The sequence below is a fragment of the Callionymus lyra genome, chromosome 3, assembly GCF_982586985.1.
Source record: "Callionymus lyra chromosome 3, fCalLyr1.hap1.1, whole genome shotgun sequence".
Lineage (NCBI taxonomy): Eukaryota > Metazoa > Chordata > Actinopteri > Syngnathiformes > Callionymidae > Callionymus > Callionymus lyra.
Genome location: NC_141820.1, coordinates 38,227,865 through 38,252,389, shown reverse-complemented (window position 1 = coordinate 38,252,389; position 24,525 = coordinate 38,227,865). Strand labels below are relative to the sequence as shown.

Genomic DNA, 24,525 nt, shown 5'->3' with positions numbered 1-24,525 from the left:
TTATAATGTAAATATTTCCATTAAAAGATAGTTTTGTACAAACATACACATACTGAGTACAATAGAGGTCAAAGATACATTTAAGAGATACTTAAATAAACACATGATCTGCCTTATTTAAACAAAAGTAGTTTAAAACGAAACCGGAAGAAAGTTGCAGCTCGACGAACGCGGAAGTAAAGGAGGTAAACCTTCTTGATTTGCTGTTCTCACGTGGACTTCCCATGATGCCTTGAACCAGCATGGCCGCTCTCTGATATGAACATGTGTCCAAACACTCTTTAGTTTTAACATGTTAAACTCTCTAATCAGCATTTGAAGGATAATTGTAATCGCAAACCAAGCCACGGATCAAAGATGAAGGTCAAATCTAAGTCTTCGTATCATAAATCGGAGAATAAATACCGGGTGAGTGCTCGAATACAAGCATGTTTAAAACACAGCTCTTCTGTTTATATATATTTAATGAGTAAAATACATGTGCGGGTCTTAATCATTAAAGGGGATATTCTTTAATTTATTCATACAAATGTGTTATACGTGCTATGCTTATATAACTGCAATACTATGCAACATTCTGTTTGTGGAAAACTACTGAGGTACACACACACACGAAAATTGCGACTCAGCCCCGACACTGCACCGAAGGATCCGAGGTCAGCGAGAGGAACCTCCCTGTTTCATAACCATCGGCATGCCAGTTGATAACGGTACCCTGGTAACCGTCAGAACAGGAACATAACAATTAGACTTGGGGCTTGACACCGATGGATCCATTCCATCCGTAAGGGGGAGCAACGGCGAAGGAAGGAAACTTTTAAAATTCTCCGACTGTCTGATTTCCAAATTCACAACATATATATATATATATTTCATTTTAGCAGAATTAAACCGTAATATAATTTTCTGATAAACCATTTAAGCAGTACTATTTTGAACATGTAATTGTAACCATGTAAAATTATTTTTTTCAGTTTCGCACGTTTTCTGAACGACTTTCCAATGTCAACATTGACGTCATTCATCGGATTGACAGAACTGGTGCATATGCTGAGGTATTAAAAAAAAAGTTATAAATCACATGTTTGTTTGTAAACAACTTGTATATTGTTGTTGTTTAGGATGTAGAAACATACTTCTATGAAGGACTAATAAAATGGCGAGACCTCAACCTGACGGAAAACTTCAGTGAGTATATGTTCCCACGAAACACAATGTCCTTTTAAATCTGTGTTTTTTGAAAAGTCAACTTTCAAATGTAACTGCTGTGCCAAAAGGTATTCTGGCTCACAAATGAGCAGACAGGTATTATTAGTCATTACTGTGTTGTACAAGTTCAGGTTAAAGCTAACATGTGAATGTCATTTAATTCCAAATTATGTTTTAATCACGGTCAACTTGGATGAAGTGAGCTAGCGCTGCTTTGATGCAGCTTTTTCCCCACTAACGGTTGCTTCTGTCCTCCAGCCACATTCCTGAAGGAGGTTTTCAACAAGAGTCAGTCCTTCAACATGCTGGTCTTTCATCAGAAGTCTATAGTGGAGAGCCTGAAGACACATCTTGCGATCAAGAACAGCATGGCCTATGAGCCACTTCTCAAGTAAGTCTACCAGAAGATCATGATGTGCATTTATCAGAAATAAACTTGACGTGTGTCTTTCTTCAGTCTGGTGGTGCAACTAGCCAGAGACCTGCAGACGGACTTCTATCCTCACTTCCCTGACTTCTTCCTGCTGATCACATCATTGCTGGACACAGCAGATACCGATCTTCTGGAGTGGGCCTTCTCTTGTCTGTCTTACCTGTACAAGTACTTGTGGAGGGTGATGTTGAAGGACATGAGCAACATCTACTGGTGAGTGTGCAATGCTGCAGGTATTACAGGAAATGGCTTGAGAATGTAACTGCTCTTCTTCAGCCTGTACAGCTCCCTGCTGTCCCACAAGAAGGAGCACATCCGGAACTTTGCTGCTGAGAGTTTCTCCTTCCTCATGAGGAAGGTGAGTGTCTGGTCTCTGGATAGTTCTTCTGTTCTTTAAATGTTTGCATAACTGAAGTCTGCTCCTGCCAGGTTCCAGATCTGGATGCCCTGCTGACCCTGGTCTTCTCGGACCTTGAGCAGCACCCGGACAAGGCAGAGGGAACGGGACGGCTTCTGTTCGAGATGTGTAAAGGAGTCCAACACATGTTCCACTCCTGTGCCACCACTGTGAGTATATTATACGTTTGTTTGTGATGAGTACTTGTTGTGCGTGTCTGTTTACTATATATACACTTTGATACAATTTATTTGTCTGTGTTTGTGCAGATTTGTGTTCATACCCTCCTGGGCTTTCTATTGTTTAGTTTTTAATTTACCATATTTTAAATATGTATGTACTTGTGAGATTGTTTGCCTAATGTGTCTTCCTTACGTGGGTTTTCATATATGTTTATTTTTGTTATCTTCTGTTGTCTGTAAATTAAAATTTCTTTAGTAGAAAATGTGTTTAATGTTTTCTTTTTGCAACTTAAAGTATTAATGCGTGTGTGCTATATTGTTGTTGTGTTGTTGATGTATTTGTGAGCGTGTTGTAGTTGTTCCCGTAATTTGCATGTGTAACAATAGAGGGCCTGTATCTTGTCATTAAACTTAAAAATTCACAGCATAAAATCCAAATGTACTGTAGATGTTTAGAGATTTACTGTCACCCTCTGTCTGTTGTTTCTGGATCCATCGATAAGTTGATACTTGAAACAAATTGAAGACTCATTTTGTTCTACTCAGGCACTCAAAAAATTTCTGCGGATGCTCGGAACGACCACCAGCCCAGGACTGAGTCTTCCCTGGGACACGGTTAGAGACGCACTGGACCAGACCGCCCAGGCTGCTGCTAACCACGTGTACAGAGAGAACTTTCTGGTTTTCTGGGAATCTCTTCAGGTCAGGATTGAAACCGTTTGATTGCCATTTCATGTCTTTTATCTGTGTTTGAGTCAACGTCATGTTTGTGTCTCCAGGCCTGTGTGTCTGAGGTACTTGTGGTAGTGGACTGTCATGGAGGCGAGTCTGAGGAAGCTGCCCAGCAGCTGGAGAGACTACTTTTCATCCTGCACACACTGGTGTCTCACAGAGAGGGAGCGAAGATCACAAAACCAGATATGGTCCAGCAGGTCTGAAAAAACCTTAACCTTGACTCCGAACTTTGAATTTTGTCTAATTTTGAACTCTAATTTGACCTTTGACCTTCACGTATCCTCACCAGTTATTGCTGCAACTGATTCAGAGCTCACATCTCCCTCCTCCGTGCTCCCGGCTCGTGCTTCAGATCAGCTCCTCATTGCTGCTCGGGGTGACCGTTAATCTGCCGAAAACTCTGGTGCAGGAGCTGATCCTGGCGGTGAGCAGACCTAGCATATGAAGTCACATTAAGCTTCATAAAAAACACTGTTTTATATTCCTGGTCTTTTCTTTAGGTGTTCAGCGGCACGGTGGGCCAAGATTTAATTCTGGAGTTCACTAAAGAATTATTCACCATGAGGGACTTCGAGCAGGTAGTGAAACAAAACTTTTTTAGAATGTCTAGTAACTTTTAAAATTGAATGTATAATGAAACTTCACAAATTCACACAAATGTATGAGAACAATAACGGTAAGATATTAACAAAAATGTAATGAGATATTTCAAGATGTATCTTGGTGAAAAAATCTAGAGTTCATGAGTGAAGTGCGATAAGATCTTACACCAGCTTCCACCGGCTTCTCTGTTTATCCTCGTCTTAAGCTCATCCTCTCCTCTCCCCAGCTGTTCCTTCCCTCTCTGCTACGCTTCATCACTGGTCTGCTTGCACAAGACGACCTTGCATCACGTAACTGCAGCCTTGAGGTTCTGGTCCAGCTGATCCTGAACAAAGCCCCGCCCCCTTCTGACGGCTCCATGGCATATGAAACCTACCCGCTTCTGTTCGCAGGGTGAGCCACAGAACCTCATCAACATTTACTCATTTCCACACAAGAATCTTACCTTTCCTGGCCCTGTAGGTGGCCCACTACTAAAGATGGTCCACAGAACACCGGGGCATTCGAGCACTCAGTACCAGATCAGGTCATGTCATTTATTCAAGTCCCAGAAGATTTGATCACAGACCTTTCCCTGCCCTGGACTGCTCTGGTGCTGCTGCCCCATCTCAGGTACTTAAGATACTTGAATATTTAAGCATTGGTGAAGATAATGGCAATAACTGGTTATTTAATTGTATTCATTAATATTTTCTTTGTCTTGTTAGGCCTCTGGCTGCTGCCACTTCAGTTCCTGCTGTCACCACTTTCCTAATTTACCTCCTGGAAGAATTGGAATCAAAGAAGATGGAAAAAGGTTCACTTTTTCCAGTTTCTCTACAGAAAAATCAATGTTTGACTATAGATCTCAAACCACTAAAAGAGGTCTCTGATTACTGGTTGTTGACCTTTTGTCACTTTTCTTTTTCACCGTTTTCTAGCTGGTTTGTTCGTGGCCACACAGGCGCTCAGCTGCCTCCTGACCCTTGATGCCTCCATGCAGCTACTCCCTCTGGTTCCTATGGAGAAGGTGGTGTGCCTCCTGAGGTATGTGTGACTGGATCTTCATCTCATGTGAGAGAAACGTACTGACAACTCTACTGTTGATTCTCAGGAACTTTCCCTCTGAGGTGTCGGCGCTGCTCTTTGCTGACCTCTACTACACTCGCCTGTCACTCAGCGGAGTCTCTGAACATCTTACCCACGATGCACTGTTGGATGTCCACCAGATGCTGCACAGGAACCTGTCCTCCAACATATCCAAGGTGCCTTTACTGAACTTGGTTCTTTAAGTCTGAATCATTTTAAACTGATGGTTATAATATTGTTTTATGTTTACATGGCAGTGATCTGATCATTCGTTTACTAACCTATTAATGTTTGAATTGTTTAATTATGCATGGATATTGTTCTTCAAAATATCGAAATTAGTTTAAATGAAAATGCATTTTAATTAAAAAATATATTTCAAACATTCTTTCGACAACAAAAGGTGTATTTAAAAAATATATTCAATGTTTTCTCTTGTGCAACTTCATGTGCAACTAATATTCAACCTTTCTTTTAACTGTCCTCCAGATCAGGCTGCTGACTCTGAGGATACTCTCTCATTTTAAGCCACAACTTTCAGTACAGATGGAGGTACTTGTTGATGACATGAGTACTCTTTTTATGTTGTAATTTTTATATTTATATTTAAATATTGCTTTCGTTCAATATTTAATGGCTTTAAAATGTGTCACCATGTTTCATCCTTGACTTGTTCTTATAAAGTCTGAGGAGATGGAGGTCCAGTCCGTGTTCGCTGCGTGTCTTCAGGCTGAGATGGTGCCGGCGACGGTCCAGGATTACAGAGAGAAACTGCTTCATCTGAGGAAGCTCAGGTTTGACCTGGTCCAGAGAAGCCTGCCACAAAGTCCTCAAGCATCCTTCCAACAGGTGACTGTTGGCTCCTGCTCTTCTGATGTTCATTATAGAGACCCAAGATCATTGGCTTTAATGGAAAATATCCAATTCTATATGAAAACCACATTGTTAATAATAATAATTTATGATGATATTTAAAAAAAAAGGGATTATTGATGGTGGATCTTTCCATTTAAAATATGCTCTTATAGTAGAGTTAGGCTTCACTTTAGTTGCCCTTTAACAAAGTTCCTTTTTCTGAATTTGAGCTAGAAAAAGTTGCTGTTCATGTCTAAATAATGTTTTTGCTCTAAAACTCTCAGGTTCCTCTGCGATATCTCATGTCCATGTTTTACATCAACTTCAGGCATCTATGGGATCCAGTTATCGAGCTTCTCAAGTAAATTTGATCTCCTGACCGAACTTTTACCCTTTTGTCGGGAGACTGAGAAAATGTTGACGATGTTTTCAGGAGCTACGCCACTGGGATGGAGAACAAAGACTTCTGGGCAGTTTATCATGAGAACTTGGACTTGATTGCAAAAATCATTGGTAAGAGAACTTAAAATGTCTAAGAGTTCTGTGTTTAAGAACCTTTTCAAAAGTTATCTAAACAAACGGGCCGAGCCTACTTGGGACAACCTGGCAATAGAGAGCTGGTTGGAAAAAAAGAGAAACATTTTTCTAGATTTTGTTGCTTTTCTATCAATTTTTTTATCCTTTTGTTGCAAATTTGAATTTTGAGTAATTAGATGGGTTACAGTTGTGGAGGCTTGCTCTACTATCCCAAAGGTGAACTACAGAAGAATATACTCTTTTTTGTTTGGCAGAGAGCGAGCAGGGCAAGGACCAAGATGAGGAAGAAGAAGAAGAAGGGGAACCTCTAAAGGAGCCAGGCTGTGATATTCTCACCAGTGGAGATGTTGGAGTGCTCTTCTTAGAGCAGAAAACCTTGACGGGCGAGGAAAGGACGGACTTTCCAAACTTCCGCTGCCTCATGTGGCAAGCCATGGCCGAGTTCCCTGACCGCGTAGAACCTCGTAGTCGAGAGTTGAGTCCGCTACTGCTGCGTTACGTCAAGTAGGTGAAATCTCACAGTAATGATGCTTTATGTGTTTCCATATCTTCGTCAATGTTTCTGTTTTCCTTAAATATTTGTCTTTGATATAAGTTAAATGTATTTAAAACTCATCTAAGCCATAAAACATTCTACTTTACTTTTTCAATTTTTACCTTTGTAAAAGTACTATACTGTACATAATTTTTTTGTTTGATAGTTTACATTATTATTTTATTTTTTTATCATTTAAATTACCCTTACTATGTTTGTGAATATGGTAATCTATGACTTCCAATTATACTAATGCATATTCTTAACAATTCGTAACAACACAAAAAAAATCAACATTAACTTTTGATGACGGCATTAATTATACCAGAATCAAAGCTACGGAAGGATCAGTCGCACCAGAATATTTGAATATAACATCACAAAGATTTTTTCAAGCATCAAATTATGATTATTAAAAAAAAAATTGAATTTCATAATTTCTATATTGAAAAGTTGAATTTATTTGAGGTTGAAAAATTGAGTTCAATAATTTATTCTTTTTTCGAATTTAAAATCTACAAATTGGTATAAGAATATTCTTCTTTCTTCCTCTATTGTATAATCTTCAGTAGAAAATTGTATACTGTATGTTAACCACAGATGCATGTCAACTGACGAGATTCTAATAAATAAATTGAACATTTTAAGTTTTGATGCAATATAAACTAGTTTAAAATTATTGTACGTTTTGAATTTGCTTACACACTGCTATTTTACCAGAAATGAGTATTTCACCGCTGACCTATTGGTGGCGCCGACTGAAGACGTGAGGAAGAGGAGCGAGCCAGCACTGGAGGAATCTATGATAGATGTTGATGAAGAGGACAAGGAGGAAGAGGAGGCTGAGGGGCAGCAGAACAAGAAGCAGACAAGAGGAAGCGCCACCAGGTACGACATGAACAAAAAAAAAAAAGATTTAAGTGGTTATAATGAACAGGGTTTTTATTTAAAATGGAGCAAGTTTATTCTTGGAAAGCTGACTCCTTCCCCCCTTTTTCCAGACAGTTGATTGCTCACCTAAAGGTTTTTGCCAAGTTCTCAAATCCACGTTCTCTGTGCCTGGAGGGCCAACTCTATGATCTCTACAACCAGGTATTTATTTTTGTACATCTGTGTGTATATATATACACACACACACACACTGTGTTCCAAATTATTACGCAAATTGTAATAAAGTGTTATAAAGATTTATTTTTTTGTTTTTCAATTAAACTCATGGATGGTATTGTGTCCCAGGATCTCTTTGGATCACTGAAATCAACCTCAGACACATGTGACCAATAAGTCTGAGATTGATCCCAATTAAGGAAAAACTACTTATGAAGGGCGTTCCACATTATTAAGCATATGAACATATAATTTAAGAGAGTGGGAGGCATTTCAAATCCAAACAGCAGCTCCGGGAGGCTATTCTGACACCCTGCAAAGAAATTCAAGCAGAAACTGTCGAAAAAAATCACAAGGTCAATGGATGCAAAATATTGTGAAGCTGTTATGTAACTTGACGTGTTAAGATGATTTTGATTCAAATAGCTTTTGATTTTAGTAACTATGACCTCCTTATGTTGCAAATTTAAAAAATAAGCATTTTCAGTTAATAACAACCCATATAATGTTATAAAACTCTGTTGTGCGTAATAATTTGGAAACAGTGCTTTTTAAGTTTTTTTAAATACAGTTGTTGTTTGGCGTTTTGTTCAATAACATTCTTATTCATTAAATAACAGTTGATGAGTTGAAAATGATGCTGACTGTGAATATATAGGAAAATCTGAGAAAAATACAATTTGGAACACAGTGTATATATACATGCATTTGAAAATGTGACGGTGTAGACTTTACTCTTGAGAAAAATAATAACATGAGTAATGAGTTAGATTGGATAAACAGACATAGACTATCTTTCAATGCCATTGTATTTGTTTTTTTTATTTTTTTTATGAATAATTTGCAATACTATTGATTCTGATTGAGAATTTGAACTTAAAATGCCTCTAAGATCATCACTATGTTTAAACAAGTACTCTCTGAGAGCAAGAGATTAGTTTTATTTAATTTCTTTCTTGTTAGCTCCTAGCCCTAACATGAGCTATAAGCTAATCTATGATAATTGTAAATTAAACAATAATCAGTCACAGAGTAAGTAGAATGTTACATTTCTTTTCAATTAAACCTCAGCAACTTGAGCTCGCAAAGTTGCTAAAAAACAGGAATGTTAAATCAAATGTCTGTTTTCAGCTGCTCTGTCACCAGGACAGTCAGATCCAGCAAGTCGCCTTGGCGTGTCTCCTCACCTACAAAGACCCGCACATCACGCCCTACAAGTAAGACTGATGAAAGATATTGCCCTTTAATCAGACTTTTATTCAGCTATCATGTTGCTGTTGCTCCGAAAAAGAAAAAAAAGAATCCGCTGACAGATAAATATTTGAAGAGTTCATGTTACGGATGGTAGTGAGTGAGTCTTTGTTCGACTAGACGGCATGTCTGAGACTAGAAGCAGTTACACTGAGCACTTGTAGACTTAACAATATGAAAAGACAGGATACTCCTAGTTTGGCACCAAAGAAACAATGACCAGAACCAGGTGACTTAAAGTCTCATCTCCTGTCACAAGATCACCCATAATTTGAATTAAGGGAGTTGAATTAAGGGAACCAAATCTAGACAGTTTGGGAGATTTACAGCAAATAAATCAGACATTAAAATAATGTCGAATAACAACACATGCTTTTTGGGTGTTTCAAATGCATGGAAACCTTATGAAACTTATAAACTTTATGAAATTAAATGTACATGAACAATTATTGTTAACAAAATACCATTTCACACTGATTTCTTATACAAACTGTCCTTATTTGGTGAACTCTAACCTACAAGTTCTGCTGGTCTGTTTGTGATCTCAGGGAGAATCTTCATCGTCTCTTGTCTGATAAAACCATCCGAGATGAAATCATCCATTTCAACATATCTGAGGAAATTGGAGTTGTTGATGCTTCACACCGAGCCACACTCATCCCGCTGCTCATGAGGTTTGTTACCTTCATCTGAGATTCTTATATTCTGCTACAAAACCTCTCCAAACAACAGTTGACTTGTATTAGTCTTCTGAAACATGATGATGAAAAATCATCGGACTTTTAAACTAAAACATGAACTTTCTCGTTAGAATTCTGTACGGCCGTCTGCGCTCTAAAGGAGGCAGCAAGTTCCAGGGGAAGTCCAACACCTCCTTTCGTTCCTCAATCATCCTTCGCTTCCTGGCAGGCTGTCAGTCTGAGGAGCTTGGAATGTTCATCGACCTCCTGCTGGAGCCCGTCAGCCACCACGCTCAAGGTCTGGACCTAATCATTGTGACATCAAGAGGTGGACTTATTCACCCTTGACGTTTCCGTCCCTTTAGGCTCCTGTCTGTCTGCAGTCCAGAAAGCTGTCCAGGAGACCCAGCTGAACTCGGTTCTGCCGCTCAGCCGCCAGCAGAGCCTTCTGAACATCATCGACGTGGTCATTAAGAAACTGGGTCACCTGATCGACGGCTACTTGTCCAAAGTTCTGCAGATCCTTCTGTGCACCACGGCCTCGGTGTCCTCCATTCTGGACCAACGAGATCAGGTGACACACGAATGGAGCCGATGACTTGATGAGCGCAGGGCGATTGGGGTTCTTAAGGGGCCACATTATATACTCGACGGCTGTGAGGGGCGACCGAAAAAAAAAAGGAAACTATTTTAAATATATATATATATATATATATATAATTTCCTAATGTCATTATTAAAACTAAAAAAATATTCTATTTCAATAATAAATACGTTTTCTAAATGCATTTTATATTGTTAATTAGTTTTGTGCCATAAGGGCCACATCTGACTTGCAGCTTGAATATCTAAACAATATCTTTTGTCTGTAGGTACGAGGCCGATGCGTCAGTCACCTGAAAAATCTAAGACGTCTGGGAATTCTCCGGATACTGGACTTCTTTGCAAACTTTGACACCTACAACTACAGTCCAGATGAACTGGATGGCGTCTTTCAGGCAGTGGTCTGGCCCCAGGTTTGTGCCAACCGATGGATAATTCTGGTCTTTAGTAATGGGTGTTAAGGGTGTAAGAAAATATAAGTTTTGTTTACTCATTACACTGTTTACTAACTTACTTTTAAAATGGTTGATCACAGATCAGATGATTCCTTTTTTTATATATTTCATATACTGTATATTTATATTTATAAATTATTATTATTAAAAGAAATTCGTTGACATTCCTCCGTGCCAAAATAACAACAAAAATGAAATGGCAGCAATGAGTGAAAAAGAAATGACACACCAGGCTCCAGCAGTTTTTACAGCTGATGTTTGGACTCATTTTGGCTTTAAGTTAAATTAAGCACTGACAGATACTGGATATTGCTTGTTGCTTCAGGTTTTTTGAGCCTGTTAATGCACTTCATTGTGTATTGTTCATATAAGTTTACATTTTTTGTTCATATTTTGAGAAGCACTTTCACATTTGATTAGAAAGCATTTGCCATTTTCTTTGCTGTAAAAGCCAGGAGAGGTTTTGTTTCTTTTTATTTTTCCACCCTTTTTTTATTCAATTTTACAGGAAAGAACATTTACAATATCACTGTAAACATTTCAAGTGTTCAATTTTCACAAAACAAATAAATTAAAGATGTACAATGTAGTACATTGTGAACAATCGCGATGATCCCAGTGACCCAGGCAATAGATGTAAAGCCATGCACAGCACAGCAATTAAAACAAACAAAAAAATATATAAAATAAAAAAACAAAACACCAGTAGTAAAATCTGTTCACACATAAACCCCAGTACCTCTGCAACATAACCACTCACCCACCTTTCTGTTTCCTAATCAACCTAATCTGGAATATTTGAAATGTTAATTTGTTTTAGAAAGTTAAAGAAGGCGCTCCATATTCTCTCGAATTTGTTGGATGATTGATGAAGAGGGTACCTTATTTTTAAGAAATGTAAAACATCTCTCACCCAATGAGAAAACGAAGGGGGGCTGACACACTTCCATTTTAAAATAATTAATCTCCTAGAAAGAAGAGTCACAAAAGCTATAATATCTGGAGGAAGAAAGAGAAGGTGAAGACGAGATCCCAAACAGAGCAGATAATGGGTTCGGTGACGTACTCTCTCCAAAAACCTGGGAAACGGTGTTGAAAATGTCTGCCAAAAACGGTCGAAGGGTCGGACAGAGCCAGAACAAATGTATCAGATTGGCAGGGGCTTGGTTTCATCTGTCCCAAATTGGAGAACTACCATCATACATTTTTGCAAGTCTCACCTTGGGCATGGTGTCATATTTTACATTAAATTATACAATGTCTAGCACAAATAGATGACTTGTGTACCCGTCTCAAAATTTCAGTCCAAATCTTCTCAGAACCATACCCAGGTCTTGCTCCCAGAGTGGTCTAATAGAACTCGAAGAGTTGTCTTGTAATAGACCAATTAGACTATAATGGTGTGAAATTAGTTTTTTAGTTTGTGAGACAGGTGTTAAAAACTTGTCCAAGCTTGTGGAAATTGGGAGGTTTGGAAACGTAGGCACTGCTTTCTGAACAAAACTGCGAACTTGCAAGTTTCTAAAAAAGTTCTGCCTTGAAAGCGAAAAGGTGTTGCAGAGTTGCTGGAAAGATGCAAAAATGCCGCCAATTAACAAGTCTTTTATTGTCTTGATGCCCGAGCTTTGCTACACCGAGAAGCCACTGTCCAGTAAAGAGGGAGAATAAGCATGGTTTGCAACTAACGGCATGAACGGAGGAGAATTTAAGACTAAAGTATTGCTTAAATTGACCCCAGACCTTTAATGAATCTTTCACCATAACCATATTATCCCCATATTATGGAGATGTAGCAGAGAGTAAAGGGGTCTGTACCAGGGCTTTTAAAGAAGTTGGTTCAACAGATTTGGCCTCAAGTGTTAACCATCCAGTGGGGGAAATTATAGTTTTTACTCTTAAGCATATCATTTAGGATTCTTATATTGGCGGCCCAGTAATAAAATAAGAAAGTTAGTAAGGCTAGCCCACCCATCTCTTTAGGTCTCTGGAGGAATTGTCTTTGTTTTCGTGGATGTTTTTTATTCCAAATAAAATCTGATATTAAGCCATCAATTTTGTGAAAAAAGGATAGAGGGAGAAAAAGTGGGATACACTGGAATAGATGGGACAATCTTGGCTGAAGAGGTGACAATAAGACAATAAACAATATATCGTTGTCCTACAGTATCGCAATATATCGTATCATCACACATGTATTCTGATACGTATCATTTCGCAAGATTCTTGCCAATACATGGCCCTAATAGGTATGGGAAGTTTTTATATCATAATTAATTAATTAATATACTTTTTGATTTGAAAGTGTATTCTTTCCCCAGGAAGCCAGTAGTTTGTGTCCCTCTGATTTCGTTTCTCAACTGTACCTGACGGGGTTCACTTGCTATCAAAAAGTCCCTCAAAACTAAGTAGTTTCAAGTCACCAAGAAGAACATGGTACTTCACAGGAGCCGTGTTAAGATTGGAAGTTAAAGTGATTTCTGGTTGACATACCATTTTGGTGTTTATCAGCTTGTTAAACCTGCCTGATCAATATTCCGCAGGTGTGCCGCCTCCCCACTGAGAGCCCGTACTCCCCGACCCCTCTGCTCAAGCTGATCCACGTCTGGGCGAAGACTAACAGGTCTGGTTCTCACTCCTTTTTGAGCAATTTGTTTCCCTGGTGTTTAGTTTTATTGTGCTTTGTATGCTTCAGGTACTTCCCCCTGTTGGCCAAACAGAAGCCGGACCATCCTGAGTGTGACATCCTTCTCAACGTCTTCGCTCTGCTCTCTGCCAAGAACACCTCCACTGCCACTGTCACCATGGTGATGAACATTACCGTGTCTCTGACATCCACTGCAGACTTTGTCCCATCAGAGACCGAGGTGGAGCTTGTGCCCAATGACTGCATATTTCCTCGGCCAGCAGAGGGCGGTCTGGTGTCAGCAGGTAAGGAAGTTGTTTGGCATGTCGCATCATATACTTTTTTTGGATTCCAGCTTGAGCTCCTAGCGAATGCTAACTCTTGCGCCGGCGCTCCTCAGACTCGCTGACTCAAGGCTCGTCGCTGCTGCTGCCTTACATCTCCACGCTGCTGCAGTACTTCAGCGGCGTGGTGCAGAACATTGACCGACTCAGGAGAAGGAAGTTCAGAGTTGAGGTGTCCAAAGAACTTAACATCCTCTCCAAGTAAGTGGACATGCTAGCATTTATTAATCACATCCATGACATCTGTCAATCAATACGTCCAAACCTGTCGCAGGATCAGCCGGCTTGTGAGTGATAACAAGGAGAGTTTGGTTCTTATCCGACTCCTGCTGCCGTACCTGCAGAGAGGAAAGAATCCTCCGGTAAGATTGCTATCCAAGATTAGACCCAAAATCATGTTTGTATCTCTTAAAACCCCTCATTGAATCCTTTTCTTTTCAACTTTATCAACATTTTTGTTATATACAAACTTGTTTTGACTCCAGGAGACAGAAATCGACGTCCTGGCGACGATTCAGAATCTGCTGCATGAGTGCGAGCAGCCGTCCACCTTCCTGCGACCTCTGAGCAAACTCTTGAACATCATTCATGAAAAACTTCCTCGCCAGGCTCTGATCAACGTCTTCCAGACGATGTCAGACCTTAATCCTTCTCTTGAATACATCACTTCAATGGCTACTAAGGTACTGAATCCAAATGAAACATTGTCGATAGAGGGAGAGTTCTTACGTTCCCTTTAAATCTCAGCTCAACGCCTTCGACTCGCGCCACTTGGACGAGATCCACTTTGATGTTCGGCTCATAGCTTTCCAAGACGCCGCCAAGAGAGTGAAGGAGATGAAGACTCTGGACCTGGACTTTATCTTCTGCCTCTTGCACAACTGCTTCCACACCTACGAGGTCAGTCCAGCTTCTCAGCGCTTTTGATTTCTTTTCACTTCAACTTATCTCTTCATTTTTTTTTTTACATTTTTTATCAGTTCAATTTGTTATATTTGAGTTTTTCAAAAATTATTTAGTTATAAATGTAACACTATTTCAGTGTCTAAATCTTACTTTTCCACTGTTGTGATTTCAGATGCATTTTGAAAATGTTCTCTTTAAATTATTACCTGTTTTAATACTATTGTTCTGTATATTTAAACAGTGTCTTAATTCTTGAATACCTGGTTCCAGATCACAGACATGTCCCTATCAGACAACGCCACCCTGTGTCTATCAGCTGTCATCACCCAGCTGGCTGAGCTCCAGGCTGGAGAACAGATCTACAAGGACGTGATCCAACACACCATCCTGGACGCCGTGCACAAAGGGCTCCGCAGCAAGACGGAGGTAAGTTGCACCAAAATAAAGTGTTATTTATAATATTAAAGCCTCACATTTGTGTCTCCTCTCTTCTTTTGCTTTAGAGCGTCCAGAACGAGTATACCAGCGTCCTGGCATGTTTGGTGAAGACCTTCCCGGATAGGAAGGAGTTCCGGGACCTGGTTCAACTCACCAACTACACTGACCCAGAGTCCGACTTCTTCGAGCACATGAAACACATCCAGGTAAGAAGCTTAACAGTAACCGCTGGTTAAGCAGGTCACTCACACTCTCAAACCTTCCTTTCAGATTCACCGTCGTGGTCGTGCTCTGAGGAAACTGGCCAAGCAACTGATAGAAGGAACCGTGAGGTTATCCCCACGTTCCCTCCAGAACTACATCATTCCTTACGCTCTGACCGCTTTGATGGATGAGAAGATGCTGAAGGTGCCGACCAGTTACTGTTCATATGTAGCCATGTTGCCCTCTGACATTCTCATTTTGTCACTCTCCAGCACGAGAACATGATCTCTGCATCAGTGGAGGTGGTGGGTGCCGTGTGTCGCAGAATGAACTGGTCCAAGTACCTGTTCTACCTCAAACACTTTGTCCACATCCTGCAGACGTCACAGGTGGAGCAGAAACTGGCTGTCAGGTGAGACCACTGGTATAAGCGCCTCACATCCTCGGCATCTGACTCCAAAGAGTTTTCTGTCCCCAGTTTACTGCTGACGGTCCTGGACGCGTTCCACTTCGATCACCAGACCCTCACCCAAGAGATGGAGGAAGCAAAGGCCAGAGAGGGTGAGTGTCCAGGTCCTCCCTTTGATCTCATGAGCAGCAACTGTTAAGTTGTATTTTGTCCTTGTGTCTTATTTCAATTTCCGATGGTATGCAAACGTTTGGGCACCGCTCTTAAGATTTTATGATAATTTGCTCTAACTTTATAAAAGAAGATCACAGCAACAAGATTTGATTTCCTAAAGATCTGGAGACATTTGAGTGTTTTCCAGACCAAAATTCTAAGCGTTGCCTTACATAGTTTTATTATAATAAAATTAAATGTAAAGAAATGGTATGTATGCAAAAGTTTGGGCCCCCTTTTAATCACATTTATTTCAAGACGTGTAGGGATTTATAGCTGATGGCACAAAATTGCTTTGAATAGCTTGTGAGAGCTTTAATTACAGGTGGAACCATTTATGAAAAAGGGCTGTTTAACTGAGATAATTGCTGTCTGTGCTTGTCCTAGATTCTTTTTTAGACAACATGGGGGCATCTAAACAACTCTCCACTGACCTAAAAACTAAGATCATTCATTATCATGAATTAAGAGAAGGGTACAAGAAATGATCAAGAAGGTTTGGAATGTCAGTCTCCACAGTCAGAAATGTAGTGCAGAAATGCACAGACCACAAGAACAGTCCTTGTGAAGGAAAGATGTGGTAGACCAAAAATACATGAAAGGCAAAGGCGAGAGAGGATGGTCAGAATGGTCACAGACAAGCCACAGACCACCTCCAGAGAACTACAAGAACATCTGGCTACTGATGGTTTAGTTGTTCATCCAATCCAGCGTACTTTGCACCAGGAAAATCTCATTGGATCATGGAGTCATGCAAAAGTACATCTTGACAAGCCAGAAGCATTTTAGAAAAGAGTTATTTGCTCAGAGCAAGAGGAGGTATGCATAATTTCCATGAGAAGAACCTATAGCCTACTGTGAAATTTGGTGAAATTCCTCTTGGTATCGGCAGATAGATTGAACAAGCATGTTCAAGAATCGGTCACAAAGTTGAAGGTACGCCGAGGTTGGATTTTTCCGCAGGACAATGATCCTAAGCACTGTTCAAAATCCACCAAGGAATTCATGCAGAAGCACAAGTACAATCTTCTGGAATGGCCATCCCAGACCCCCGAGACCTTAACATTATTGAAAATGTATGGATTGATTTGAAGCTGGAAGCACGGAAGCCAAGAAACCTGACTGAACTGTGGGCGTTTTGTATGGAGGAATGGGCCAAAATACCACCTGCCAGACTTCAGGGACTGGTCTGTGGCTATAGGAGGCGTCTACAGGTTGTTTCGTGCAGCAAAAGGAGGCTCTACTAAATATTAATGGAATTATTTAAGTTAAAATAAAAATGAATTAAGTTGCTGCTTCAAAAGCTCAGCAAGTGTCAAACCGATGCAGTGATTTTCCTAAGGGGTGCCCAAACTTTTGCATACCACTTTATTTATTTTTTAAGTTTGTGTTTTTTATTACAATGAAGATCCTTTTTTTTCTACATGTACGTGTAGCTCCTCCTTCTCGCATAAGTGAAATGTATCATCTTTGTTCAGCTGGAGCCATCTCTATAGAGGTTGACGAAACGGAGGAGGCAGAAGAACCTGATGCGTTAGATGAAGATGATGATGAAGAAGAACACATGGAAGTGGTGGCAGAAGCTGTGGACGAAGCGGAAGTCGTAAAAAAAGCACCAGTGCCTTCAGTCAAGAAGTTGTCCACTCCTAAACTCTTGGTGTCCAGCGGACTTCCACAGACCAAAGATCAGCTTGAGTTGCTCATTAGCAACATCAACACCACGGTCAATGGCAACGTGTTGCCCCGGCTGCAAAAGTGTCTCGATGCAAAGGTAACTTTGAATCGTTTTTGTTTGCTCTACATTAGCTCTAATGCTTAAACTTACTTAATGATCGTTTACTCTCTTTAAACACATTTCAGGTTCAACGAGACGAGGAGCACAAGGTGATGAAGTCGAAGAATGTCAAGGACGAGGAGGTGCTCAGGATCCCCATCGCCTTCGCTATGGTCAAACTGATGCAGACGCTGCCTCCTAACATCATGGAGGCCAACCTGCCCGGGTAAGCCTGCAAGCCTCTGCGCTGTGCTACCCGGAAGAAACTATGTTCCTTATCCCTCTTTCCCTTTGTAGCTGGGATTAGCTTTAGCCCCTGTTTGAATTTACCCTGAAATGTGTATCTTGATGTTCTATGTGTTTTTAAATCCAGTTCAAATCTGATTTTTTTTTTTTTTTTTATTAAGAAGAAGAAAGTTAGTTGTGGGTTTTTTTCCTTAAGTTTATTTTTTTCCCCTTTTCATCTTATTCTCTCCAGAATCCTGATCAAGGTATGTGTGATGCTGAAGAATCGCTTCCAAGAGATCCGTGACGTGGCACGGGGGACCCTGGTGAAGATCATGGAGACTCTGGGCTGCAGGTTCCTTCACTACCTGCTCAAAGAGATGCAGAGTGTTCTGGTCAAAGGTTACCAGGTGAACCAGGACCCATACAGCAGATCCAGCCCGATACTCCAGAACTCAACAGGCTCTGTCTTCTCCAGGTCCACGTGCTGACCTTCACCGTCTACCAGCTCATCTTGGCGCTCAGTCCGACCCTGAAGAGTGGCGACCTTGACCCGTGCATGAACATGCTCATCGACGTAAGAACTGCTCCAAGCAGTGCCTTTGATGTCTAGAATGTCTGTGACAATCTGGGTTTGTTGTGGTCAGATCTTCAACAACGAGCTGTTCGGGGCTGTGGCGGAGGAGAAGGAGGTGCAGGGGATCGTGTGCAAGCTGATGGAGGCTCGACACAGCAAGAGCATGGACTCGTACGAGCTGCTTGCCCAGTTCTGCAGCCGGGAGTCCGTCACCAAACTTATCCTCCCTCTGAAGGAGGTCAGTGTTGCTGTTCCCAGGATCATGATGTGTCTGAATGTAGCTCTAACTTGTGGGTTTAGATCCTAGAGACCACGTCCAGCCTCAAAGTCTGCACACGTGTTGGAGCTGTGCTGCGTCGAGTGATCCTGGGGCTCCTGATCAACCCTGGACTGAGCTCTCAGGACATTCTGGTGCTGAGCCACGGGCTGGTCAGTGAGAGCCTGCCGCTGCTGACCAAGGGAGACCGGTACACACACATGAACACACATCTTTACATACACACACACACACACACACACACACCTGTACACATGCACATACGAACAGACATGCACACCTAACTTTGTTAATTGTGATTTTAGGGACAAGTCCAAAGCAAAACCACCTCCAGACCCACGGCTGCCCCCTCCCAGTTGTCTGCTGCTCCCACCCACGCCCACTAGGGGGGGCAAGAAAGCTCTCGTCAGCTGCCGGACTAACATGCACATCCTGGTGGACTCGGGACTGAAGGTCAGTTTGAACTTTATGACATTAACAATCAAGCCTGTAAGAGTTATTATAAAAAGCAGTTAAAGTTATTAACGTGTATTCATATTGGTTTGAATTATATTTTTGACCAATTAAAACATTTATGATCGCAAATAACATAATATTTATTTTGGATTTTCAGTAGATTTTAGTAATATAAACAAACATTTTTGGTTATTATTCTCAACTTGTGTAAATAAAATTCTCATAATACATTTGCTGTCATAATACATGCAGTTAAATGTTATAAATGATACTTTATATAATTAGGTTTGTAAAGGGAGAATATATGCAAATATTTCAAATGTCTGAAAGTGTTAAAGATTCTGAGTCATGAGTCAAACATGCTGAGTCGGCTAACGCAAGTCTTTTATGTCGTCAGCTTCTTCACTTCAGTCTGAAAAAAGGCAAAGTGACATCTTCAGAACCGATGACTCTCCAGATGTTGGATCCATTTGTGCTTCTTCTGCTGGACTGTCTGGACTCCATGCACGTCAAGGTTGGGTTTCACAAAGGCACTTGAAGGTCAACCTTCAGAAATTATATATGATGAGTTACAGGTGATCACGGAGGCTCTGGTCGCCTTCACCTGGCTACTCAAGTTCCCTCTGCCCGCCATGGAGCAGAACGCTGCCAGGCTGACGGGGCAACTCTTCGTCTTGCTCAAGGACTACTCCAAAGCGGGAGCGGCCCGCGGGGAGAACTACCAGCTGGTCCAGAACTGCTTCAAGGTCTTCACAGAACCTCTTTAGATTTTGGACTGAAGGCGTGAGAGTGGCTGACTTGTGTGTCTGCAGGCCATCACTGTGTTGGTGGGCAACATCAAGAGCAACAAGATCTCAGAGAAGCAGCTGCAAGTGCTGCTGGGATACGCTGAGGAGGACATCTATGACCAGTCCAGGCAGGCCACTGCCTTTGGCCTTCTCAAGGTAACAATAAAACCATTCAGTTTCCTTTCGCTGCACTTTGAAAATGTAATAAGAAGAATTCAACGTTGCAGATTCTTATTAAATTATTATAAAAAAATATAATAAATTAATAAAATAAAAATAAATATTATTAATTATAAAAATATAAACGTATTATTCTAAAAGGTTTCTTCTTTTAATCAAAGTGGTTCCAATTTACATATTTTAAATTTTTATAAACATTCAATTGTATTATTAATTTAATTAATTTAATCAAAATGGAAGGGTTGAGTTAAAAGAGATGAGAATAATATCCAAATAGTGTATAGTAAAAAATTAAATAACCATTTTATGTACATTCTTAGTGTAGAGTCTTGGATAAGTATCTAAATTAATGTTTAGAATACAAAACAATATCATGCGTTGTTGCTTAAATATTTTTATTAAATATTTTTTCACATAAAAAAAATAGTAGCTTCATTTCTTTGCAATATAATCAGGAGTGTAGCTTACAAGAGACGCTGAACCATCAACTCTCTGTCGTGAGTCTGCTGACTCATCTAAAGCATCTTAAGACTCTCTTATTTGTGCAGGCTTTCTTAATTATCCCGGAGCAACTATGTGTATCACTGGGTTGTCTTTGCCTTTTAAAGTTTGTATGTTTTTTATGTTTTGTTTTCTAGGTGCCTGTGAAAGGCACTGAACAAATAAATGAAGCTTACTTACTTACTGTGACATATTTCAAACATTATATTTGTCACTAAAGTAGAAAGGTTGTTCCTCTCCTCAGGCCATCCTCTCCAGGAAACTGGTGGTCCCTGAGATGGAGGAGCTGATGAAGAAAGTGGCCAAACTGTCAATCAATGGCAGCAACTCCATGATCAGAGTCCACTGCAGACAGGTGAGCGTCAGACGGCAGCTCCTCGTGCAGGTAAACAGGAAGTTCATGTGTGTTGCAGATCTACCTCAGATACCTCCTGGACTACCCTCTTGGCAAGAAGCTGCGCAACCACCTGGACTTCATCTTGGCTCAGCTCACTTACGAGCACGACACGGGCCGAGAGTCCACGCTAGAGATGCTGGTGTTCATCTTCCAGACTTTTCCTCAGGTGAGGTCATACTAGCTAGAACCTCAGCATCACATGACCTGTTTTTTCTCGTTCCAGAGCCTGCTGCTGCAGAACAGCGGACTCTTCTTCGCCCCGCTCGCTCTTTCCATGGTCAACGACGACTCCGCACGCTGCAAGAAAATGGCCGCCATGGCCATCAAATCCCTGCTAACCAAAATGGACCCCAACCACCTGAACACCCTGTTCACCCTCGTCAACACCTGGATCAACGCAGAGAAGGTGAAGCAGCAGATCTGGTTCCTGACATGATGACCTACATCTTCACACCATATTGACTGACCCTTACATTCATGGCACTTAATCTCAACACTTTCTGTATGTTTTTGAAATAGTTTTTATTAAGAATACTTACAATAGCTCCTTTAATACAATCTGAAGCCTACATTCCATATAGAGTTTATACAGATTTTTACAACTGTTATTTATTTCTCTGTCTGATATTTTTAACCTAATAATTAAGATTTTAATCTCTATTTGTCATTTAAATATTTACTCAAAAGCTGACTAACCTAAATAATAATAGTTTCACATGATTTCAGCTTTAAATCTTTTATGTTTATTCAGACGGTTTTTTTTTTTTATTCTTGTATCTTAACATTTTAGATATTTCTTCACTATTTTCAAAACTTGTTTTTTAAAACGGATTCATGTTGTTCATCTTAAAAATGAGTTACTGTTAATTGAAATCTTAATAAAAAAAAATAATATTTATACCCAATTACTTGAGATTAATAATACATTTCATCTTTAATTTTAACTTTGTTTTGCATGGTTTTAACTCCTGTTTATTCATTTTTAATCCTGTTTTATTTGATATAATTCGATACTTTAATCTTAGAACTCAGTTCTCCTAACTTAAGATGAGTAAAACGCTGCTCCTCATTGGTGCAGGCTTCTCTGCGGCGGCTCGGCGTGCAGGTGTGTGGTCTGTTCGTGGAGGTGGAAGAGGAGAAGTTCTCCAGTCGTCTGGACAATCTTCTGCCTGTGGTGGAGAAACAGATTCACCCCGACAACTACCAGGAGGTGAGACCTAACGTTAAGTGCGACGGTTCAATTGTCATGTGACCCGTCTCTCTCTCTCGCTCTCTCTCTCTCTCTCAGATATGGGAGGAGAAGGATGAACGAGGATCCGACCGTCTACTCTTCAGCTTCCTCAATCTGCTCATCAAACTCTGTCAACACTGTCGACTGATGGAGATGGAGGAGCCACGAGAGACTCTCACTAAGATCTGGGGTAACGCACACTCGCATGCACTCGCACACACTAGCACAAGCTCGCACACTACCCCAAGAAAGTGCCATATGTGACCCCACAGACTCAGACAGTCGTGTGTTTGCAGGTCACGTGGAGTCTCACCTTCGCTACCCTCACTGTTGGGTTTGGCTGACGGCGTCTCAGCTCTTCGGGCTCATGTTCGCCGCTCACAAGGCAGAGGAGCTGGTCTCTGCGTGGCAAGGAAACGGTGGCACCTCTGAGCGGCCCGTGGTGACGACGTTCCTCAGCGAGCAGCTGGACCAGAAGGTCACCTAAGCCTCTTATGAAGGTCACGAGACCATACCTGTTGCTTCTCTCACAGTCCCTGTTCTGCAGATGCAAGAGCTCTCCTGGTCCTTCTACCACCAGCTGCGGTCCAAGTTCCTGGACACTGCCTCAGGCGAGCAGGTCAGAAGGTTCCAGATACTTTCCTAACGTCCAGAGAAGGTCAGTCTGACGCTGTTCTGCTCTGCAGGTGGTCAAAAACATGCTGTTCGTGGGCAAAGTCATCCACCTCTTGTCGCCCGAGTCTGAAGTCACAAGCTCTGTGGAAGAAGAGGAAGAGAAGATGGAGGAGGAGGAGGAGAAAGAAGAAGAAGAGGAAGTGGAGGAGGAGGAAGAGGAGAAGGAGGAGAAAGGAGACAATCGAGATGACAGGCCAGTGTCGCTTCTGCACCTCATGAAGAAACTGTCACACTTGGCCAAACGAGAGGCGGCCGACACTCCCAAAGTGCCACTCAAGGTCAGAGACCTCTACTGTAGTACCACCTCTGACCACTAGTCTGGTGAATACGTGTGAAAGGTATGAGTTCCTCGCTCAAGACTTGCGTGCTCCACAGAGAACGTGTGTGTTCAAGTTTCTGGGTGCGATGGCCGTGGATCTTGGCAGCGAGAGACTGAGTCCGTACCTGACCACCATCATCGTGCCGCTCTACAGGGAGCTGGACAGCACCTACGCTGACCAGGGTGAGTGACGGGCGTCCACAGCTGCACCATGGAGTGAGAAGACAGCGACTCACATGTGTGTGTGTTCAGATCCCACCCTGAAGAACCTGGCCCACGAGCTGATCGAGCTCCTGAAGAGACACGTGAGTCTGCAGAAGTTCTCTCTCGCCTTCTCCTCCGTCAAGAAAGAGTTTTCAGCCCGACGAGCGGCCAGGAAGAAACAGCGGGCTGTACAGGTACGACAACTAATCCACATCTAAACAAACCACTAAACAAACACACACTGACTGATGTCTCCCCTAAGGCTGTGTCGAATCCCGAAATTGCTGCGAAGAAGAAGATGAAGAAGCACCGGAACAAGATTGAGGCCAAGAAGAGGAAGATAGAATTCCTGCGTCCGAATTATAAGGCCAAGAAGCAGCGCAGCCACGCTCTGAAGGACCTGGCCATGGTCATGTGACCTTGTCACCTAACTCATCATGGAATCATGTGACCTTTATTTGACCTTTTGTGCTTCTGAACTCGTATCAATCATGAACTGTACATGTTTTGTAAGTAAACATTTTTACTCACCACTCAAATCTTGGTCTCAGAAGTCTTGGACCGGATAAAGGAATAGTTAAAGGCGAAACTTGCAAACTATTGACATGTTCAGTATAATTTAACCAAGTTAAAGTTTATTTTCATTAGTGGGCTGTTAAGCACAGCCTACTATTATTCCCTGGGGGTTGTCTTATTATTCATCCTCACACCCCGCACCGTTGAATGCATACAAACAAAAAATACATCACGACATTCGGCACGATCGCACTGATATTTTTCTCACCAGAATATTTATTGACCTGCGATACATTTCCCATAATGAATGAATGGGACGAGGTCAGAAAAGTCGCAAATCTGCTCTGGCATACGTTCACGTAAAAAACACCTTTCAAACTTTAAAAGTAGATAAAAGATCAAATTATCACTGTGGGTTCTGACTCTTGTAGCTTTCATAGTAGTTTCGTCGTGGGTCAAAGTGTACAGCCTACCTTCGCGATTTCCTGGCGGTGAATTGTCGAGTTATAATTCTAATCATTCCGATTTTTTATTCTCTAGAAAGAGCTACTTTCCCCAAAGGTAAAGATATGAATTTATTGATCGTTTCAACCAGACATACTTGGCAACACACAAGTC

General features: G+C 41.2%; 1 protein-coding gene across 1 annotated transcript; it reads left to right on the top strand.

Annotated features, from left to right (window-relative positions):
• The first annotated feature begins 250 nt into the window (after window positions 1–250).
• Window positions 251–23,950, top strand: utp20 (UTP20 small subunit processome component). Its single transcript, XM_087787847.1, has 60 exons — window positions 251–408; window positions 975–1,055; window positions 1,122–1,188; window positions 1,468–1,600; window positions 1,667–1,855; window positions 1,919–2,000; window positions 2,072–2,209; window positions 2,768–2,923; window positions 3,001–3,153; window positions 3,246–3,380; window positions 3,457–3,534; window positions 3,786–3,952; window positions 4,022–4,171; window positions 4,267–4,355; window positions 4,480–4,585; window positions 4,653–4,803; window positions 5,117–5,179; window positions 5,312–5,476; window positions 5,767–5,843; window positions 5,916–5,995; window positions 6,274–6,523; window positions 7,275–7,442; window positions 7,556–7,646; window positions 8,793–8,878; window positions 9,461–9,586; window positions 9,724–9,890; window positions 9,958–10,166; window positions 10,465–10,608; window positions 13,191–13,270; window positions 13,343–13,578; window positions 13,674–13,818; window positions 13,892–13,979; window positions 14,103–14,300; window positions 14,365–14,517; window positions 14,794–14,949; window positions 15,027–15,167; window positions 15,232–15,369; window positions 15,438–15,577; window positions 15,644–15,726; window positions 17,266–17,558; window positions 17,648–17,787; window positions 18,040–18,196; window positions 18,265–18,363; window positions 18,434–18,601; window positions 18,664–18,830; window positions 18,946–19,093; window positions 19,494–19,610; window positions 19,672–19,842; window positions 19,909–20,040; window positions 20,810–20,920; window positions 20,979–21,128; window positions 21,186–21,368; window positions 22,041–22,172; window positions 22,251–22,383; window positions 22,490–22,671; window positions 22,741–22,812; window positions 22,880–23,146; window positions 23,244–23,370; window positions 23,440–23,585; window positions 23,654–23,950. The coding sequence occupies exons 1-60, from the start codon at window positions 358–360 to the stop codon at window positions 23,807–23,809; spliced, it is 8,361 nt and encodes a 2,786-aa protein (XP_087643973.1). The 5' UTR covers window positions 251–357; the 3' UTR covers window positions 23,810–23,950.
• Window positions 23,951–24,525: the final 575 nt, after the last annotated feature.